This window comes from Ranitomeya variabilis, chromosome 4 (assembly GCF_051348905.1).
Source record: "Ranitomeya variabilis isolate aRanVar5 chromosome 4, aRanVar5.hap1, whole genome shotgun sequence".
NCBI lineage: Eukaryota > Metazoa > Chordata > Amphibia > Anura > Dendrobatidae > Ranitomeya > Ranitomeya variabilis.
Window position 1 is genome coordinate 284,557,904 of NC_135235.1, and position 19,539 is coordinate 284,577,442.

The window sequence follows — 19,539 nt, forward strand, 5'->3', positions numbered from 1 at the left end:
CGTTTGTGCAGACACATGCACATTTGAGCCCTGCTGGAGGTCATTTTGCAGGGCTCTGGCAGTGCTTCTCCTGCTCCTCTTTGCAAAAAGACTGAGGTAGCGGTCCTGCTGCTGGGTTGTTGCCCTCCTACGGCCCCCTCCATGTCTCCTGGTGTACTGGCCTGTCTCCTGGTAGCGCTGTCTTGATAATTGCCAATAATATCCATCTGTTGTCTATTCCATTTGCACAGCAGCATGTGAAATTGATTGTCAAACAGTGTTGCTTCCTAAGTGGACAGTTTGATTTCACAGAAGTTTGATTTACTTGGAGTTATATTCTCTTGTTTAAGTGTTCCCTTTATTTTTTTGAGCAGTGTATATTTTAGCATATTAGATTTCTTTTGTCTCCCTTTTTACCTATCATTGGGCATTTGTGCAATACCTTCTTTTCCTATTATGGATTGAATAGTATATTACATTATTAAAAAACATGCTCAATATATTCAGCTATTTTATTAAATAATTATTTCAATAACAATTCATTTTATCTATCATTTATCTTTATTGCACAATTCTTTTATATGATCCCATGTCAGAGTGAGGTATTATTTCTGTACAGAACCTGGCGCAATACATCGTGTGGCAGATCGGTAGGATGCAGAAGATGCCATCCGGATGAGCTTTCATTGGTAACGGCCATGCAGTTACCCAGTAAAAAGAAATGGCCATTCCCAATATACCCGGCCGCAGCTATATAGATCCCTGTACTGATGCGGTCTCTAGCCACAGACTTAAAGGGGTTGTTCACTTTTGGGAACTTTTTATTTTACAAGCAAGACATTTGATAAACCATTTTGCATTTGGCTACCATTAAAAATGTTGCACCGTTCAGCTTTTACAGACTCCTTCTTTCCCAGCACATTCAACTTTGATATGGTTAATGGTTAAAAAAAAAAAAAAAAAAAAAAAAAAAGGACTCAAAGTAAAGTCACCAAACCATGGACCAGTATCGATCATAGATTCCCAGTGATGCATCCACATTTAGATGTGTCCCCTTTCCTGATCTCTGTATAAGATGAGACAAATGTGCAATTTTTCCAGGAGTCAACATCATTGATCATGAGCCCAGCATCATTTTGCATATTAAGGGGGGTGGTAAGTCTTATCCTACTGTGTAATGTCTCATCTCCGGGACCCCCCCAATCACTTCCATGGGTATGTGTCATTGCTGGTGCACATGTATGACCACTGTTGTCAGACAGTAAATGAGGCAACGGTCACTAGAGAGGAGCGAAGATATTCGCAGGACTGGTGGTCCGGCAGCCAGGGCAGTAGTGGATGGAGTCCAGCAAACTGTCTCCAGACTGTTTAGACTAGTTCGCTTGGAGGGACGTCATCGATGTGGCGTGCTGCCCACACACGCCGTCACACCAGGCTGGAGATGTCAACAGGTTGGAGGCAGGCCGTAGGGCTCCCAGGCAAATCAATCTACTCATCTCTAGTGGACACGGATGCCCAACATCCCCCCCATTTCTCCCACTCTCCCTCCACAAGAGTCAATGGCCAGACATCGACAGTACACTTTAAAGTAACCTGATTAAATTCCATTTTATTAAACGCTGATGGTAAAATACCAGAAAATGTATGGATGCGAGGGCCGGGCCCAGGAGGTAAATCACTCACCACTCATGCATTATGGTGGATTTTACGGGGCGGGGTACAACCTGGGTAACGAGGTGATGTCACACCGTAGGTGCCGTTAGAATGGGCTCTACCTAATCCAGACTCGTGCCTAAATCTCATTTGGTCATTTCGTCTCTCTCATGAAAGTGCTGCAAGAATTGGGTCAGAAAAAAGAAAATAAATAATAAATGGTAACAAACAGTGCCGAATATTTAATAAGAAATGATAAAAGTAGTATGAGCCACGACAGCCTGCGATCCCCGGCGGCGGACCGGCCTCTTACAGGAGGCGCAGCCATGACCAGAATACTGTGGGTCAGTTCTGGACACAAATGACAGGGGACATATATTCTAAGTATTAGTGCAAGCCTGACAATGGCCGCCCCACAATGTGCGGATGGCATTGCTTCTTTAGCAGCCCGGATGCCTGGTGCCAATACACGCGGCGGTGACCGGGACCGTGTAGAGGAAAGGTAAGAGTGTCCTCGGCCGCCTACATCTGTTAGGTCTCTTTAAAATCACCTATGCTTATATGGATAAAAAGGCATTGTTACAATGGCTCAAAACTGATTGTTTTTTTCCTGTTTTTTTTTTTTTTTTCTCTTGTTTAATTTTTACATAAGAAAGTCATAAAGAAGGTGACAAGTTTCTTTAACTGGAAAATGGCTTCCCGGTTTCTTCCTTTCCTTTGTATTTCCGCTTGCCGTGTGTGAATGGGATGTATCTGTATTTAATCATGTGCTGCAAGACAAAAAAAGTGCAGAAATTAGTGCGATGCTGCAAATCCTGTAAGGCCGTGTTCACACAAGCGTCTGTATATAGACCATAATGCCCGGTGTGGCAGCGGCGGAGACTCTCCCGACCCCAATTAATGCTTCTATGGGGCTGTAAATTCAGGTTGGGAGACCTGCGGTCAGTCTATATACAGGCCGTGAAATGCACTCGTGTGAGCCTGGCCTAAGAAGGAAATAATGTGTTGAAAAATCTTCTCTGCTTGTTAGTGTAGGGTGTCCGCTGCCCACACTTGATATCGAAGCCTTGGAGAGCAGGAGATGCAAGGATCCGCACTGGATGCAAGTCGTCCTCATGGACGAGCGCTGACAGGTTTGCTCACTTATGCTGGATCCAAAGACTTTCCAGAAACTGTACTATATCCCCAGCCGTGTCATCACTACTGCACTGCCTCCAGGCCGGAAGGAGACACCCGTGCGAGCAACAGGACAGCGAGCCGAAAACCTTACCTTTATTTGTCTCTTCATAGTGATGCAGAAAAGCATAATAAAATACATGACCAGGATTGGCCAGAAGACGGGAACATTGAATGCCTCAAAGAAGGTGCACACCATGGCCACAACCACACCCTTAGTAGCCGAATGCCTGGAGAGAACAAAGGAAATGCAGCTCAGATACATATATACTGTAGAGGCACACACATATACCCCAGGATGAGACCCTCTGCATACAATTGTGTGAAAGGGTTTACCCCCTTCCTGATTTCCTATTCTTTTGCATGTTTGTCATACTTACATGTTTCAGATCAACAAACAAGTGTAAATATTAGACAAAGATAACACAGGTAATCACAAAATGCCTTTTTAATTGAATGTCTTTATTATTAAGGGAAAAAGAAATCCAAACCTCCAGGGCTCTGTGTGAAAAAGTGATTGCACCCCCTTAAAACATAAACCTCAGTTAATTTATCACATCTTACAGAAGCTGAGTTCACATTCCCTAGGCTCACCCAGGCCTTGTTACTGCCACACCTGTTCTCAGTCAAGAAATCACTTACATAGAACCTGCCTGATGAAGTGAAGTGGGCCAAAAGACCCTGAAAAGCTAGATATCATGCCGCTATTCAAAGAAATTCTGGAACAAATGAGAGTAATTAAGATATATCAGTCTGGAAAAGCTTTGGGACTCCAGCAAACCACAGTGAGAGATTATCCAGAAATGGCAAAAACATGGTACAGTGGTGAATCTTCCCAAGGGTGGCCGACCAACCATAGTTACCCTAAAAGCGCAGCGACGACTCATCCAAGCGGCCACAAAAGAATCCACAACATCCAAAGAACTGCAGGCCTCAATTGTCTCAGTTGTCAGTGGACATGACTCCATCATAAAGAGACTGGGCAAAAATGGCATGCATGGCAGGGTACAAAACTAAAACTTCTGCGGAACGATAAGAACATAAAGGCTTGTCTCAGTTTTGCCAGAAAACATCTTTATGATCCCAAAGACTTTTGGGAGAAGAATATGTGGACTGACGAGACAAAAGTTAAACTTTTTGTAAGGTGTATGTCTCATTACAGCTAGTGTAGAAGTAACACAGCATTTCAGAAAAGGAACATCATACCAACAGAAAAGTATGGTGGTGGTAGTGTGATGGTCTGTGGCTGTTTTGCTGCTTCAGGACCAGGGAGACTTGCTGTGGTAAACAGAACCCTGAATTTTGCTGTCTACCAAAACATCCTGGAGGAGAATGTCCGGCCATCTGTTTGTGGCCTCAAGCTGAAGCGGACCTGGGTTCTGCAGCAGGACAAGGACACAAAACACAACAGCAAGTCCACCTCTGAATGGCTTAAGAAAAACAAAATTAAGACTTTGGAGTGGCCTAGTCAAAGTCCTGACCTTAATCAGATTGAGATGCTGTGGCATGAGCTTAAATGTTCTAAAAGCCTCCATAAAAATAAAGACCTTCATTTAAAAACTGCATTTTGTGATTACTTGTGTTATCTTTGTCTAATATTTACATTTGTTTGGTGATCTGAAACAGTTAAGTGTGACAAACATGCAAAAGAATAGGAAATTAGGAAGGGGGCAAACACTTTTTGACACAACTGTTTATGTTGTGTATATGCAGTAACGGCTCAATATTTCCCAAAAGACCATAACCCTGAACCGGTATTTGTATTAACCAACCGCTGCTCAAAAGAGGCACTCCTAGTCTAACGTACAAGATGATGGCGGCCGTGTGATTTACCCGCCTGACCCCGCTTCAGCGCATTTACCGTATGTGCAGATTCTGATTCCACGTTCTGCTCAGAAAGGAATGTAGCCAAGAAAATGTTCAGGTGGACAAATCACATGGCCGCCATCACTGAAATGGCAAACCTCAGCTCTACAACAGTCACACAGCCTAGACACTGGCAGCGGGCGGCTCTCTACTGAGCAACTACTAGGGTAAAGGATGAATACCTTTGTAGGATTATGTGCCTTTTAAAGAGAAAAAAAAATAAATTCTAAATTAGCCAACCACCTTACGGTAGATGACATGTTAAGGTGATCTTTTTGTTGAACTGCACAAAACAAAAAGGAAAAAAATAAAAACCCTAACAAAACAGGTAGACGATTTCATGGGAAAAAAAATTAATAAAAATGAGCACTTACCAAAACTTAAATTCTGGCAGTCGCCGAATGAACGGACGAAACTCTTCGTTCTGTTTTGTTGGTAAGGAAGGCCCCTCATCTACAAGATAAGATAGATATAAAACGTATATGCAGAACAGAAGTCATCTAATGCAATTAAAGGAGTTTTTCAGGCCACAATATGGATGTCCTCCCGCCAACAACAAGCTGCTGCCTTCAGCCAGATGTGAACAGTTGGGACAGCGCAGCTCTGTACGCCGTGTAGTGGCCATTCCTGGGTACTACAGCTCAGCCCCTATTCACTTCAGTAGGATCTGAGCTGCAGCGCCATGGCAGTACGCAGGGTACAGAGCTGTGTCCCGTTTACATACGGCCACCAAAGGAGCTTGCAAGAAGCAGATTGTGTGGCTCCATCACCTGCCACCCTATCAATCAGATATGCATGACCTAGCAAAGAAATAGGGATAAATACTTTAAGCCTGGGAAACCCATTTAGCGCGGCTCGAAACCCGGCGCCTTAAAATACAAAACTTGCCAACCATTTATTGCAGAGATTGAACGGACATGAAGGAGAAGCAGTGTTACACTGTACCTGAATCTTCCATTAAGGACGGGTCTACCTTCGGAGACAAGAATGCTATGAAGAGGTTTAGATGGTAGATACCCAAGGCGTACGTTACTATGTACCAACCCTGGGGGGGAGAAAAAAAAAAAAGATCGAAACATCACCCACTAATTAGTAGTGATTACATCACAGTCATCCATTGCTGCCGCACAAGAAAAAAAAAAAAAAAATGATTATACAGGTTATAAATGTATTAATGAAAGAAAAAAAGGAAGAAGAAATTACCTGTAGTATATAAACCCTTATCATGTAGAGACCGCTTAGACCGAGGGTCATCAACCATCGCACGGCTGTGTACGGCGTGGACTTGTCGAGCCATGACTGGTAAATCTGAAAAACAAATGCAATGCTTTACTGTGCACAGATCTGGAACGGTGACGAACTGCAAAATAAAAGACAAGAAGTATAAGAAGTTGCACATTGTCATGCATTTTATTGATATCCTTCCCATGTGGAGTTGTAGAGCGCAGACCTGGAAGTGATTACGAGAGGATGTAATGCGGCATTTCTTACACAACACTGGAGAGGAATCGGCGACTTGTTACAGAGCCAAATGCTAGATATGGATAACTTAACGTAGACAGGTCCCCTCAGCACCAGCACGCCAAGGAAAACATCACACAAATAGGATTAAACAGTTCCTTGTAATGAAGTCCCATTCCAGCGCCGCTCCGTTATCAGGGTACAGACACTGTCAGGACTATACGAGCCAAGATAGTGAAACCCCCCCCCTATGATGGCACATGCGTGTCACCCCATGTGCATGTCACTGAAGTAGCTTTAGGTATCCATGGTTACGGCTAGCAACTCATTATATGAGTGGTCGTAACCATGGATACCTAAAGCTACTGTAATGCCCTGCACATGGGGAAAGTAACATAGCAAATCAGAAGAACTATACTACATTTCTAATTGGATATATTGCCCAATATTATTACACCTACCACATATTGGGACCGAATCTTGGAGATGGGAATACCCCTTTAGGCCGGTTTCACACGTCAGTGGCTCCGGTACGTGAGGTGACAGTTTCCTCACGTACCGGAGACACTGACACACGTAGACCCATAAAAATCAATGCATCTGTGCAGATGTCATTGATTTTTTGCGGACCGTGTCTCCGTGTGCCAAACACGGAGACATGTCAGTGTTCGTGGGAGCGCACGTTTTACACGGACCCAATAGAGTCAATGGGTCCGCGTAAAACACGCACCTCACACGGACATTCTCCGTCTGGGGTCCGTGTGCGTGCAGGAGACAGCGCTACAGTAAGCGCTGTCCCCCCCACATGGTGCTGAAGCCGGTATTCATATCTTCCCTGTAGCAGCGTTTGCTATAGAGAAAATATGAAGAATAGTGTTAAAAATAAAGATTTAGGTGTCCGCCGCCCCCCCACCCCCTGTGCGCCCCCCCGCTGGTCAGAAAATACTTACCCGCCTCCCTCGCTCCTTCCTGGTCTGGCCGCGCCTCCTACTGTATGCGGTCACGTGGGGCCGATCAATTACAATCATGAATAGTCGGCTCCGCCCCTATGGGAGGTGGAGCCACATATTCATGACTGTAAATGATCGGGCCCACGTGACCGCATGCAGGAGAAGCCGCGGCAAGACCAGGAAGGAGCGACAGCCGACGGGGGACCCGGGTAAGTATTTTCTGACCAGCGGGGGGGCGCACAGGGGGTGGGGGGGCGGCGGACACCTAAATCTTTATTTTTAACACTATTCTTCATATTTTCTCTGCAGCAAACGTTACTGCAGAGAGGATATGAATCGCAGCTTCAGCACCATGCAGAGTGGGTACCACACGCTCCGTGTGGTACCCACTCGCCATACGGGCGGCACACGTGTGCCGCAGGTATGGCCTCCGTGAGTTCCCAGGCACACGGACACGGATAACTCCGGTACCGATTTATTCCGGTACCGGAATTATCTGGACGTGTGGGACAGCCCTTAAGATAAACTAAGGTGGCATTTTGTTATCAGAGGCACTCGGGGGGGGGGGGGGGGGGGGGGTATTACCAGCTTATAAGGTGGCACTCAAATAACTAACACTTGACGCAGCGTACAGGGAGCGTCTACAATTTCTTTGCGTAGAATGACTCGTCACTCAGCTGAACGCAGCTCTCCAGGTTTAGACAGCTTGGGGCCCCCCGTGCACCTAAATAAATCCATTTTCCTTCGTGGCACTTTTAACTTTTTTCCTTCAATTAAATGGATTTCTAACGTTTGGAGAAAATAATCCACAAAAGGAGGAAATTGTTAAAAAAATAAATAAATAAATAAGTAACCTACACTCACCCTTTTAATTCCGGATGATGTCGAAGAGTCCACATGCGTATGGCCGGTAGATTATGGCCGGCAGAGGCCTCCTAAGCGGTGGGGCTGGAGACATTAGGGAGAGTACGGCTTTTATTTTATACTATGCCTCTTCGCGGCCTATTTTCTTAAAATACCAGAAAACCCCTTTAAGTCTGGTATTTGGATATTATGCACACAGGACAGCTAATACCAGATTAAGAACTGTAGAACAATTTACAGCTCTTTATTCTGAGCCTGAAGCCATTCTGGAACCTTCCCGATAGTAGCGGATAATCCGAGCGCTGCGGGACAGTGACGCGGAGAATCAGGAACAGCGAGCGCCATGAAAAATCAGACGGACGGGATGAGCGTTATCTACAGAGATAAGGACAGACGGATGCAAGGATCTGAGATATACAGAGCCGTCTGGCTGACAACTTGCTGTAATAAGACTGATCTGAAGTGATGGGAGGGGGTCTCTGCGCAGCCCCGGAGTACTTGCTTAATGTGACCAAAAGGATCGGAAGTCCGAAAATCAGACCCCGCACTCATCTGTGAGCTTGCAGATATCGGCAGGTCTAATATGTAAGGGGCCTGAAGCCAGACAAGAGGACGGCTGCTCAGGAATATCCAGGACTGGCTGTGGCCCGGTGGACTCACCGAAAAGCAATCGCCCAGTGTCAGATTACACCGGAATGCCGGCTCACTTAACAATAAAAATGACAGCATCTTACACCATCCTCCAACCAAAATTTTACTCTCCCCGTTTTCAGCCTGTACTGTGAGCATAGGGAGAAGAGTTAGCAGGAAGTAATAAAAACATGGCTAACACACCGGTGAAGATGGGTGATGGATCACGGCTCGGTTCCTGAGCACGACCACTACATTTCTGCATAGGTATCAAATTCTGAGAACCTATGCTTTCAATGGGGAGAGGGGTCTCCTGAGAGCAGCAAAAGGATCGGGAGTTGAAATTCCAGTTGCCCGATCCTTCGCTCTTTTGATATCTGTCTGGGAGAATCGGGAGATCTCCATACACATAAGATGGATGGTCACACCAAAATCTACTTCCATCCAATGGGTATGGGGGCGTTTAGTGATCAGCACCACTGACTTCACTCGTAGGGATGTTAGCATATCCAATGGATTTAGTGCCGTGCAACTATGAGGCAAAATACGTCAGCCCCGCATCTCGGAGGAGACCTTATAGGAAGAGTGACGTCTGACTCCTTCTCCCGGGAATAGACACCTGGAGCATCCTACTGATACTCCAATATCAAAGTGGCTGTCTAGTTTACCATAAGTGAACAGAAACACGGGTTGAAACCTGTCCAGACTCTTGACTTTTCCATCACGCTCTCCGTATGACCGCAACGGACAGCACTCTGACCAATGAAAGTCAATGGAGCAGATTCATCAAACTTTTGAAAAGTGGCAAAATGTTTGCTCCACGCAAAGTAGAAAAAAAAACTTTCGAGAATTTTGGCGTTTTCAGACCAATCCTGGCCAGCTCCACCAAGGTTGGCAGGATGGGGAGTGGTGGCGCCTGCCAGTCGCATTCACAACAGTTCCGCAACCTGAAATGTTAATCCAGTCCGTGGCAGGAGTAAGATTTCTGGCGAGGCACAGGAGAAGATGCGCTGAATTTATTAAGTGTCTTGATGAATTGGAGCCCACGCGTTCGGGTACAAGTGATGGGAATCACAGCACGCACAAATCTCGGTCAGTTTTACAGCAGATACAGTTATCATTTTAATGGCACGTAGCTGCACAACATGGTGCGCAGCATGGAGCTACAGACGTGACTGGTGAGAACTGCAACACTCATCTGAACGTGGCCTTGGGTTGCTTTCACACATCTTTTTTTTTTTTTTAAATGTGCATCAAAATGGGACCATTTTTTCTCCCATATGTCATCTAAATTGGATCCACTTTTTCCTCATCTGTTTATTAAAAAAAAAAAAAAAAAAGTAAAGCAATAAATTGACCATTATTGTCCCATTGACATTAAGCAATAAATCATTAAAAAAAAATTTAAAAAGGGGGATAAAAAAAAAAAAAAAAAAAAAAAAAGTCTTCAGTTGTTCATCTGGTTTTGACAGGCCCCATAGACAAGATCTGCAAAAACTGAAAGACATGGGGATTCATAAACGAAATAACAAAAACTACGGATGTATGAGTGGGGTTAGTGTGTGTCTTAGGTCATGTTCACACACAGTATTTGGTCAGTATTTTCCATCTGTATTTGTAAGCCAAAACCAGGAGTGGAACAATCAGAGGAAAAGTATAAAGGTATGTGCACACGTTGAGGATTTGGCTGCGGATTCGCAGCAGTTTTCTATGCGTTGTACAGTACCATGTAAACCTATGGAAAACAAAATCCGCAGTGCACATGCTGCGGAAAATTCCATGCAGAAACGCTGCGGTTTATTTCCCGCAGCATGTCAATTCTTTGTCTGGATTCCGCAGCGTTTTACACCTATTCCATAATAGGAACCCGCAGGTGTAAAAACGCAGGCGAATTCTGCACAAAGTCCGCAGGTAAAATGTAGAGCGTTCTACCTGCGAATTCTGCAAAATCCATGAGGAAAAATCCGCAATGGAATCTGCAACATGTGCACATACCTTAATAGAAGCATGTCGCCACTTCTGCATTTATCACCCACTCCTGTTATTGCCTTACAAATACGGATGTCAGATCCTGACCAAATACTGAATGTGGCCTTACAGACAACACACCCATGTGTGAATGTACCCCTCGTCTGGGAACTGCAGCTCTCTTGCCCGTCCTGAGCGGTAAGACAATCCAGATCAGCATTTGGGATCCGGTTTATTACAAGAGACAAAGATGTGCTGAATCCATTGCACGGCCAGCAGCGGTGGCATTCGACGACTCCACTGACTGGTACCAGGTGGGAAACATAGCGCTGAATGCAGCACCGTAATAGCCATCAAAAACAATATAACGTGTGACCCATTGGATCTTTCTTCTTTGTGACATCAATCATAGAGGACGTTGACATTCAGCAGATACTGCGAGATAATCTGCCAAAAACATTACTTGTTTACAGGCAGATTAATCATGGTGGAAACTCGTCTCACTTTACTAAAAAATGAACATACAGTACATCAAAAAGAGACAGACAAAACTACAAAACAGGGGGATCAGCACCATACCTGTCCTAGCCGGGAGAAGAAGCGGTACACCAGCGAGGACTTGCCATGTACGGATTCTCCGATGCTGTCGCCTTCTGACATTCTGTTTCTGGAAAAACACAATTGGATGAAATCAGCTAAATACAATTCAGGTCGGAAATCTGAGAAGTCATCAGTGCAGGATTCATGTAGACGACACTTATCTACATATCTCTAGAAATGTATCTACAACCCGTCGTACACGATATATTGATATGGCGCCCGCTTGTTCCGCAGCGACGTACAACTAGGAAAAAGAATATTCCATTTACATGGTGATGGGAGATGGTAATCCTTGTACAGGGTCCTACATCCGCTGTGTAATCATCTGCCGCCATCATACGTTGCACAGCGTTATCAAACAGTCGTGACATTTCTTGAAACCTTTCTCAAATAATATGGATGCAAAAAAGATATCATGCAAACAGTGAGCTGGCAAATTTTCACCGAAAGTTAGGAATGAAATCTGGGCGTGATCTCCGAGAACCAGACCGACAAGAATCGCCGGCGCTAGAAACTGCAGCTCATTTTGGAAAGTCACAATGTGAGTCGCTAATGTACCGGCAGAGAGCAATCTCCATATATTAGAGGGCAGGTCCATGTGTTGGGCCCCGTTTATAGTTTACATGAAGCATTAATCTGCATAAATCATTTAGCAGCTGAGAATAAGATATTACAAATCTTGCACTGACCCAGATTTAGGGCTGATATTTTATCCCGGAGCTGTAATCACAGTTCTGATGGCGTTCAGGAATAGTCGACAGACTTCTTGTTGGGCCGGTTTGACGTGTCCATGTATTGGAGTGTGTATGAGATCAGAGCCAACCCAGACTAGATCAGGTAAGGAAACCCAAAGTCGATCCGTGCACTGCTGGGGGTACTCAGACTGTAAAAACACGAATGTGCAAGACCAACCTTAGGTGCATCTCATCTTTACAAAGAAAAAAAAAAAAAAAAAAAAAAGGATCTCCAGCTCTAAAAAAGTGATAGCCTATCCTTAAGATAGGTTGCAGATTATCGATTTGTGCTTATCGATTTGTGCTGGTAAGATTCCTGGCTCTGCAGCAGCCATATTACTAGTGAGCGCTGCTCCCTCTCCATTGTAACAAGCACACCTCCATCATTGTAGTAGTTGGCTAAATTACCCCTCTAAATGTCAGCGGTCAAATTCATGCTGCCCAAACCACAGGCAGCATTAAGTCCATCACAGACCACGATTCTTTAAACTACTAATCCGTTCCATAGGTGCTGAATGTTACTACTTTACCTTGCTTATCAATTACAAGACAAGTCAGTGTCTCTTGACCCTAGGGGGTCGGTATCACGTTGAGGTCAGTGCCAAACTGAGGTTGGCACCACGCTGAGGTCAGCACTGGAGAGACCACGTGAGGTTTACAAGTAAAACTGGATGGAAGTAGTTGATATGACAGCCATGTGAAGACAGCCCGCCGGTGTGACAGGAGACACGTCACCGCTCTGTGCCAGGATTTTATAATATCACACGTAAAGACTGCAATTATTGCTCCGTAGGGCATCGACCTTTATTAAACCCTTTAGATGTGTTAACTCATCAGGGCGACATCTTCAGGGTCTTTCATTTGTCGTTTTTGACTTAAAAGGGGCTGTCAAGGAGAGATCATCAACATCAGATCATTTGGGCTGTCTGACAACAGACACCCTCACAACTCAACTGTTTGCAGGTCCTGCTTTACACAGTAACATAGTCTTCTTTCAACCTTAAATTCTAAGTCCATCTAGTTCAACCCATAGGCTAACATGCTAATGCAGAAGTAAGAAGTGTACGGGGCCAAATCACCGCAGCCCCGATCACCGTATAGCAGATTTACTTCTGACCATCATGGGTCTAGCTAATCAGTGCGGGTGCCGGGTGGTAGCTCCTCCAATCCGATCCCAAGGCTGTTTCCATGGTCTGGATTGGCAGCGCTTTGGACACAGCTCCGTCCAAAGCGCTGCCGGCTTTTGTACGCGCGGTGACTCCACATGTGTTCATTGAACCATGCTGAATCACCGCATCCTATACATAGGACGGTGATATTTATGTTGCGGAGACTGAGCATCTCCGCAAGTTAAATTGACATGCAGCGGTCTGGAAAGACACGCCGCATGTCCGGTTATGCCGGGAAACAGGAGGCGTCCCTGCAAGCATAGTGGAGATGGGATTTAATAAAATCCCCTCCACTATGCTGTAACATCTGGCCGCTACGGATTGGAAACTGCGGCTGTACACAGGGTCCAATACACAGCAAATACTGTCTGTGGAAACATACCCTAAGGAGAGGTAGGCCTCGTTTACCGACCAGGAGTTAGTTACAATCACCCCATAGAGACCATAAATGTGTCCTCTTGGCCTCTGTGCGGGCGATGTCTCTCACTGAAGAGGATAAAAAAGTGCATTAATAGATTCGGTTCCATACTATCATTTCACAAGTTACTCAGCTGTAGACAGGCCGTATTCTGCCAATCTGTGGCTGGATGTAGGTAATAGTGCAGGCAAGGAACGTTATCAGGATCTGAGATGGCACTGCTCCAGCTGATCGGGTCACAAGTCTGATGAGCTGATAAATGGCCATGAATCAGCGATTGCCGTGTACCTGCCACCTACTGAGACCCAACCTGTTATTTAGGTTTTTCTATCACCGTAGGAGTATTACCTGCCAAAATATATGTAGAAAATGTCACCATACTAACTAGAGACACTTCAAGAGCACTGTCAGAAAAGGCTTACTATGCATATCGAGCTGACATGATCATAATAGGCATTCTAATAAACGCCTCACCGAAATTTGTTTTTCTCTAAATCTTGATGGTAAATAACCATCTCCTATCCATAATTAGTCAGTAAACTTATCTTTCTGGTGAAGAAAACACAGCATTTCCCCCCCTACAGGTGAAGTCAGGGGTTCATCAGGGGATTAGAGATATGGGGCTTCGATCAGCTCCTGTTAATTAGACTGCATGCCATCAGGTCTTGTGTGCGTCTGAGTAGGGGGAGAAACGCGTCGGGATGTGGTGTTTTCTTCACGTGGTGTTTTCTTCACCAGACAGATAGGTTTGCTGACTAATTATGGTTGGGAGGTGGTTATGGATAAGCCATTGACACTGGTGAGACAAGGCATGTAGCTCTTGCCACTCCAGACCTGGAGCGGTGTGTGTGATCAGCCCCAGCCACAAGATTGTGAATGGTCTCAGGATCGCTGGGGATCATAGTGGATCATAGTGGATCCTCCACATCCTGACAAAGTTGTTTCCTCTTCAATTAAGGATGCCATAAAATCAATGGGAACATGGCCACCGCAGACAGCGAGGTCTCTGCACAACCAGGTTCTACATGGTCAATGCAGCCGCTAAGGAAATGTGAGAAATCAATGAATAATGAAAATTCTGCAGCTTCTTAAAGACGGTCTCTAGGACAATAACACTGATAAACCAGCCACCCTTTGGGCGCAGTCAGACGGCCGTATAAATGGGACACAGGTCGGTCCGAAGTACACAGACTGGACAGCGGCTCTCCCACCTTCATATGTTTCTGTGCAGCTGCCATGCTCAGGTGGGCAGAGCCGCCGCCAGTCTGAGCATTGCGGTCTGATTTCTACGGCCGTCTGACTGTGCCCTTAGGAGTGGGGTCGAACCGACGATGCTGTGCTGCTCTCTGGCCTCTTCAGTGTCATCCTGACCCATGAGTGGTTATCCACCTGCTTGCAATCACATGGCTCTGAAGTTTGGCCGTCAGATATTAATGGTCTATTCTACGAATGTTTAAGTCCCAAGAAAACCTAAAAGAGGTGCTGTCCAGCACCACTCGCTTTCTCATTGGTGGACGAGAGGCGGCGCACATGACATCTGATACCGGCCGGTATTGCACGCCTGTGCCGCTACAGAATGGGATAAATATACAATAACTGACGGTCGCGCACACATGATGGCAGGTATGGGTGGCCACACTATCATTGGTACCGCTCACCTCCTGTAAGAGACAGTGGCAACAGCCCCCTTTACAAATCTGCAGAACCTCTTATTATATGAAGCTATTCCCACACTTTTCCCATCCAACTGCACCAGTTTCATAAGAACAAAGACAATCCACGGTCCCATCCAGGGACAAACTGCCTGTGCCAACAGCCTCACAGCACAGTTTGCCACAGGGTATCCAGACAGTGCTATCCCCAGTGATACATCGAACTGACTATCCTCTACAATGCACAAGTGTAGGGAGATGTGTCCACCTGGAGTCCAGTCCAATTAGGGTTCGTTATAAGCAAACCATCACGGATATTGCAATGGCAATCCGCAGCACAAAAAAAGAAGAAATCGGTGACAGTGGGTAATTTAAAGGGAACCTGCTTCAAGCCCTTAGAAGAACACTTTCACAACACAATGACAGACTCCTGAAAATTATGTAATTATTATATTATGTAAACCAGTCCTCAAGTGCCCACTGGACGGGTCCAGACTTGTTACATGTCCTAGGTGCAGACACTGCTCCTCTTCCTTTAAATGTTGCCGTAGGTAACGCAATCTTGTTCATTGCAGCACAGATCCGCCGGGTGGATGGTGCGGTTGTCCTGTTATGGCCACAGCAATGGATACAAATCAACTTCCTCGGTTATTTGGCCATCAATGTAACAAGATCAGGAAAAGTTCATGCACAAAATAAAACGTATTCTTTTGCAAGAACAGTTCAAATGCTGCACATGGACCCGTTCTGCGCAAATGCCCATCGGACCCTTAAATGCTAATTTGCATGGGGTGCAGGAGCTTATGGGATCCATGGCTCGTGGGCACTAATCAGCTGGTATTTACAAGCCACATAGCGACTTCTCAGGTGAATCTCGCACCTGGCCCCCAAATCTGGGGGGGGGGGGAGCATTTTCCACTGTTGTACAACCCAGTTTGCTTGCATTGTATTCTGGATGCTGAATACACATCAAAATCCAAATATGTAAAAAAAAACAAAATAACATCCAGGTTAAAACATGGCTGTATAACAATACAACTGTAGCAAATCCTCAGCTGTGAGAAGACTAGCTCTGTAGCATTTTTTTCAGGTTCTGAATGCTTTTATTCGCCAGATTCGAATAGATCTCAAAAATGATGAGAAATTAAAAACAAAATATTTGATGGCGCTCAGAATATTTAAAGCGATCATCCGCTACTTGTGAAACTGTTAGGAAAGCCGGCGACTTACCCGAGGTTTTCCTTGCTGCAGAAGTGACGAGGGCCCCAGTTACCTGACTACTAAGGCCACTGATTGGCTGCAAGGTCAGCTGACTCCTAGCTGGGACCACTGGAATACATACTTTTGGAATAACCCCTACCCACTGTAATGTTTGCAAAGATAGTGGACAACCCCTTTAAGTTTAATTTACATAAACTGGAAACCCCCTTTAAAAATGGGATCGTCCAGGAATATTCACAACGTTGCCAAAGAAAACACCAGAACAGGAAGTACCGTGCAAAATTAGTCCTTATTAATTAGTCCTGTACCTGGGCAGAACCCTGTCCGGACATTGGGCAGTTGCCTCGGTAACCGGACCTCCCAGAATACAGCTGCATCCCTCCAAGCCTGGATGGCCCCTTTAAGAGTTATTTTCCCCCCCTCTTATACCACCTATATTTAGAAGTGACCCCCCCAAAAAAAGCACCAACTTGTGAAGTCGTTACCATGGACTCCGAGGGCGACGACATTGACCAGTATCCAAAAAACAGACGACCTTACATGTGACAAGCAAAATAATAGAAAGTGTCAGCTTGAAGGTCAATAAGGTAAGCCCCCATCACCCACAGGAGCACAGCAGTCACCAGAGGCTAGTAGGGTGGCTAGTGGAGCTGGGCCACATAACCAGACGTCAGAAACAACGACCCCCTTCTTCTACAACTAAACCCCCCATTAACAGGACGACATCTCCCCGACACCGCACCAGCCTTACCCGGAAAATTCACACAGAACACGGTGAGCTGAAAGCTTTTTTTTTTCCTTCCCTAAACGCGCAATGGCATCTGGGAAGTGTAGTTTTCCGGCACATTCTTACAATGTTCGAAGTTACAATACCGAACTACGTTTCCCAGCATGCCTCAGCGCCAACCAACTCACTTCCGCCTGTCGTGAGGTAAATGCCGACGAGGCAGGGCGAGGGTTGGTTACCCGTGAAATGAAAGCACGACGGCGTGTGATACGGATATATGACGGCGCAGCGCTATGTGCGGGGGCGATACATGCGGGGATACCGGCTTGTGTAACGGCAGAGGCCTGCACCGCTCATACCTGTCGTCTCCTGTCCGAATCGGAACTGCCGAGAGCTCCCGAAGCTACACGTCACTGGCCCCGCCCACCGGCAGACCAGAGCAGCCGAGCGCCGGACGTACCCTGATCATCGATTACTCCGGGCTCCTCTTGTCCTATGAGGCTGCGCAGGTTTCCTGTCTTAAAGGCGACTGTACAAATAAAGGGGCAGGTCACGTGTGGGGACATTATATTTTTTATACCTTTATATTTCCTAAATGCACGGATTTGGGGTTATTTTTTTTGCTTTGGGTTTTATAAAAAAAAAAAAAAAAAAGTTGCACCGTTTGGCTTTTACGGGTCTTTTTTGTCCTCTGCACATTCAATTTGGATGTGGTCTGTGGTCCGAACAATATCCGGAAACTCAGAAAAAGCCATAAAAGCGTTACAGAATCTCTGCCGGCGCGAGCTCGCTGACCGATTCTCAGTTTACTCAGACACAGACAATGTAATACAGAGGAAGGAAAAAGGGGCAAGACTTGTAAAGACACAGGATTACTATTAGATTTAGCCCCAATTATGTAAGAATGAAAAAAAATGTCTTTTATGATGAAAGTGATTAAAAAGTGCTAATTACTGCGCCCCCTGCCTGATTGGCCAGGGGACATCACATGGTTGGGGATCAGACTCCCTTCCCCACTTTAGAACCCACGTGCCGTAATAATTATTCAGCAGAACCTTTGAACCATAGTAAAAAAAAAGGAGTTTTGGAAATAATTAGTATGTGCGAAAGCCTCTGAGCCTGATTCATTCATTTTTGGAAAGTTTTAAGCTTATTTTTGATTTACACCAAATTCTTCTTTTAATTTGTGCCTTTTTTAAAGCAATCTGTCAGCAAGATCAACCCTCCTGAGCCTGTAGGTCATAGGAAGCCGAACAAAATGAGACCTTGATATCTGCGATCCGATGTTTTATTCCAGAGAAATCCACGTTTTTCTTAATATGTAAATGAGCTGTTAAGATCTATGGGCCGAACGTAGATCTCCCTGAGAATCTGCCTCCAGAGCTTATTATAAATGAAAGGAGAGTAACCAGTGTGAGACATGTAATGACTGACAGTCCGCTCTCCTGATCTACATGTCTCACATATTAAGAAAAATGTGGATTTCTCTGGAATAAAACATCGGATCGCAGATATCAAGGTCTCATTTTATTCAGCTTCCTATTTCCTGCATGGCCATACATACGGCTTAGGAGGGTTCATCCTACTGACAGATTTTATGTGCTTGTTTGATTTGTTTTTAACTGTTCATCGTTGTGTTTTGGGTTTTCCGGATGTTTGCAGCTAATATATCAATTACAGCGTTTTAAGAAGTTGCAGCATTTTTGCACAAAGTCAATACCCAAAAAATGATGACATGATTATAAATAAGGAGACATCCAAAATCATATACGTAACTAATCCAAAGAAAGGGAAGTGCAAAAGTGAACAGAATCAAGAATGTTATTGATATATATAAATAAAAATTAATACAAACAATAGATATTTTTTATGTGTGTGTGTGTGTGTGTGTGTGTGTGTGTGTGTGTGTGTGTGTGTGTGTGTGTGTGTGTGTGTGTGTGTGTGCACATGTAGGAAGGGTCCTCAGCGGGTTCTCCTGCAGCGGATTTGATAAATCTGCAGGGCAAAACCACTGCGGTTATCCCTGCAGATTTATCGCAGTTTGTCTTGCTGTTTCCGCTGCGGGTTTATTCCTGCACTTGTTTTACTATTGATGCTGCAAAGATCTAATGTTAAAAATAATAAAAAAATGGTTATACTCACCCTCCGACGTCCCGATCTCCTCGGAGCTGCACGCGGCGGTCCGGTTCCAAAGATGCTATGCGAGAAGGACCTTCGTGACGTCACGGTCATGTGACCGCGACGTCATCGCAGGTCCTGCTCGCATAGCATCTTTGGAACCGGATGGCCGCATGCAGCGCTGAGAGGCGGGAGGACTTCAGGGGCCAACAGAAGGTGAGTATATCATTATTTTTTATTTTAATGCTTTTTTTTTTTTTACACAAATATGGTTCCCAGGGCCTGGAGGAGAGTCTCCTCTCCTCCCTGGGTACCATCTGCACATGATCCGCTTACTTCCCGCATGATGGGCA

At 45.2% G+C, this 19,539-nt stretch overlaps 1 protein-coding gene across 3 annotated transcripts; it reads right to left on the reverse strand.

Annotated features, from left to right (window-relative positions):
• Positions 1 to 1,847: 1,847 nt before the first annotated feature.
• On the reverse strand, positions 1,848 to 17,580 carry RER1 (retention in endoplasmic reticulum sorting receptor 1). 3 transcript variants are annotated; one of them, XM_077250084.1, is made up of 7 exons: positions 17,428 to 17,580; positions 11,127 to 11,214; positions 5,878 to 5,982; positions 5,620 to 5,719; positions 5,049 to 5,127; positions 2,903 to 3,038; positions 1,848 to 2,402 (listed from the first exon to the last, which is right to left on the reverse strand). In XM_077250084.1, exons 2-7 carry the CDS (start codon positions 11,205 to 11,207, stop codon positions 2,313 to 2,315), a joined length of 591 nt encoding a protein of 196 aa, XP_077106199.1. In that variant the 5' UTR covers positions 11,208 to 11,214; positions 17,428 to 17,580; the 3' UTR covers positions 1,848 to 2,312. The 3 variants fall into 3 exon arrangements, with proteins under 3 accessions (XP_077106199.1, XP_077106200.1, XP_077106201.1); XM_077250085.1 differs by lacking the exon at positions 17,428 to 17,580 and adding an exon at positions 17,093 to 17,234; XM_077250086.1 differs by lacking the exon at positions 17,428 to 17,580 and adding an exon at positions 11,837 to 12,025.
• Positions 17,581 to 19,539: the final 1,959 nt, after the last annotated feature.

Bases quoted from the DNA above. Each gene is read 5' to 3' on its own strand.
- RER1 (XM_077250084.1), bottom strand. From the start codon at position 11,207: ATGTCAGAAGGCGACAGCATCGGAGAATCCGTACATGGCAAGTCCTCG. The intron at 5,983-11,126 runs GTATGGTGCTGA...TTTGTTTTTCAG, and splicing joins TCTTCTCCCGGCTAGGACAG to ATTTACCAGTCATGGCTCGA. The intron at 5,720-5,877 runs GTAATTTCTTCT...TCTCCCCCCCAG, and splicing joins TAAGGGTTTATATACTACAG to GGTTGGTACATAGTAACGTA.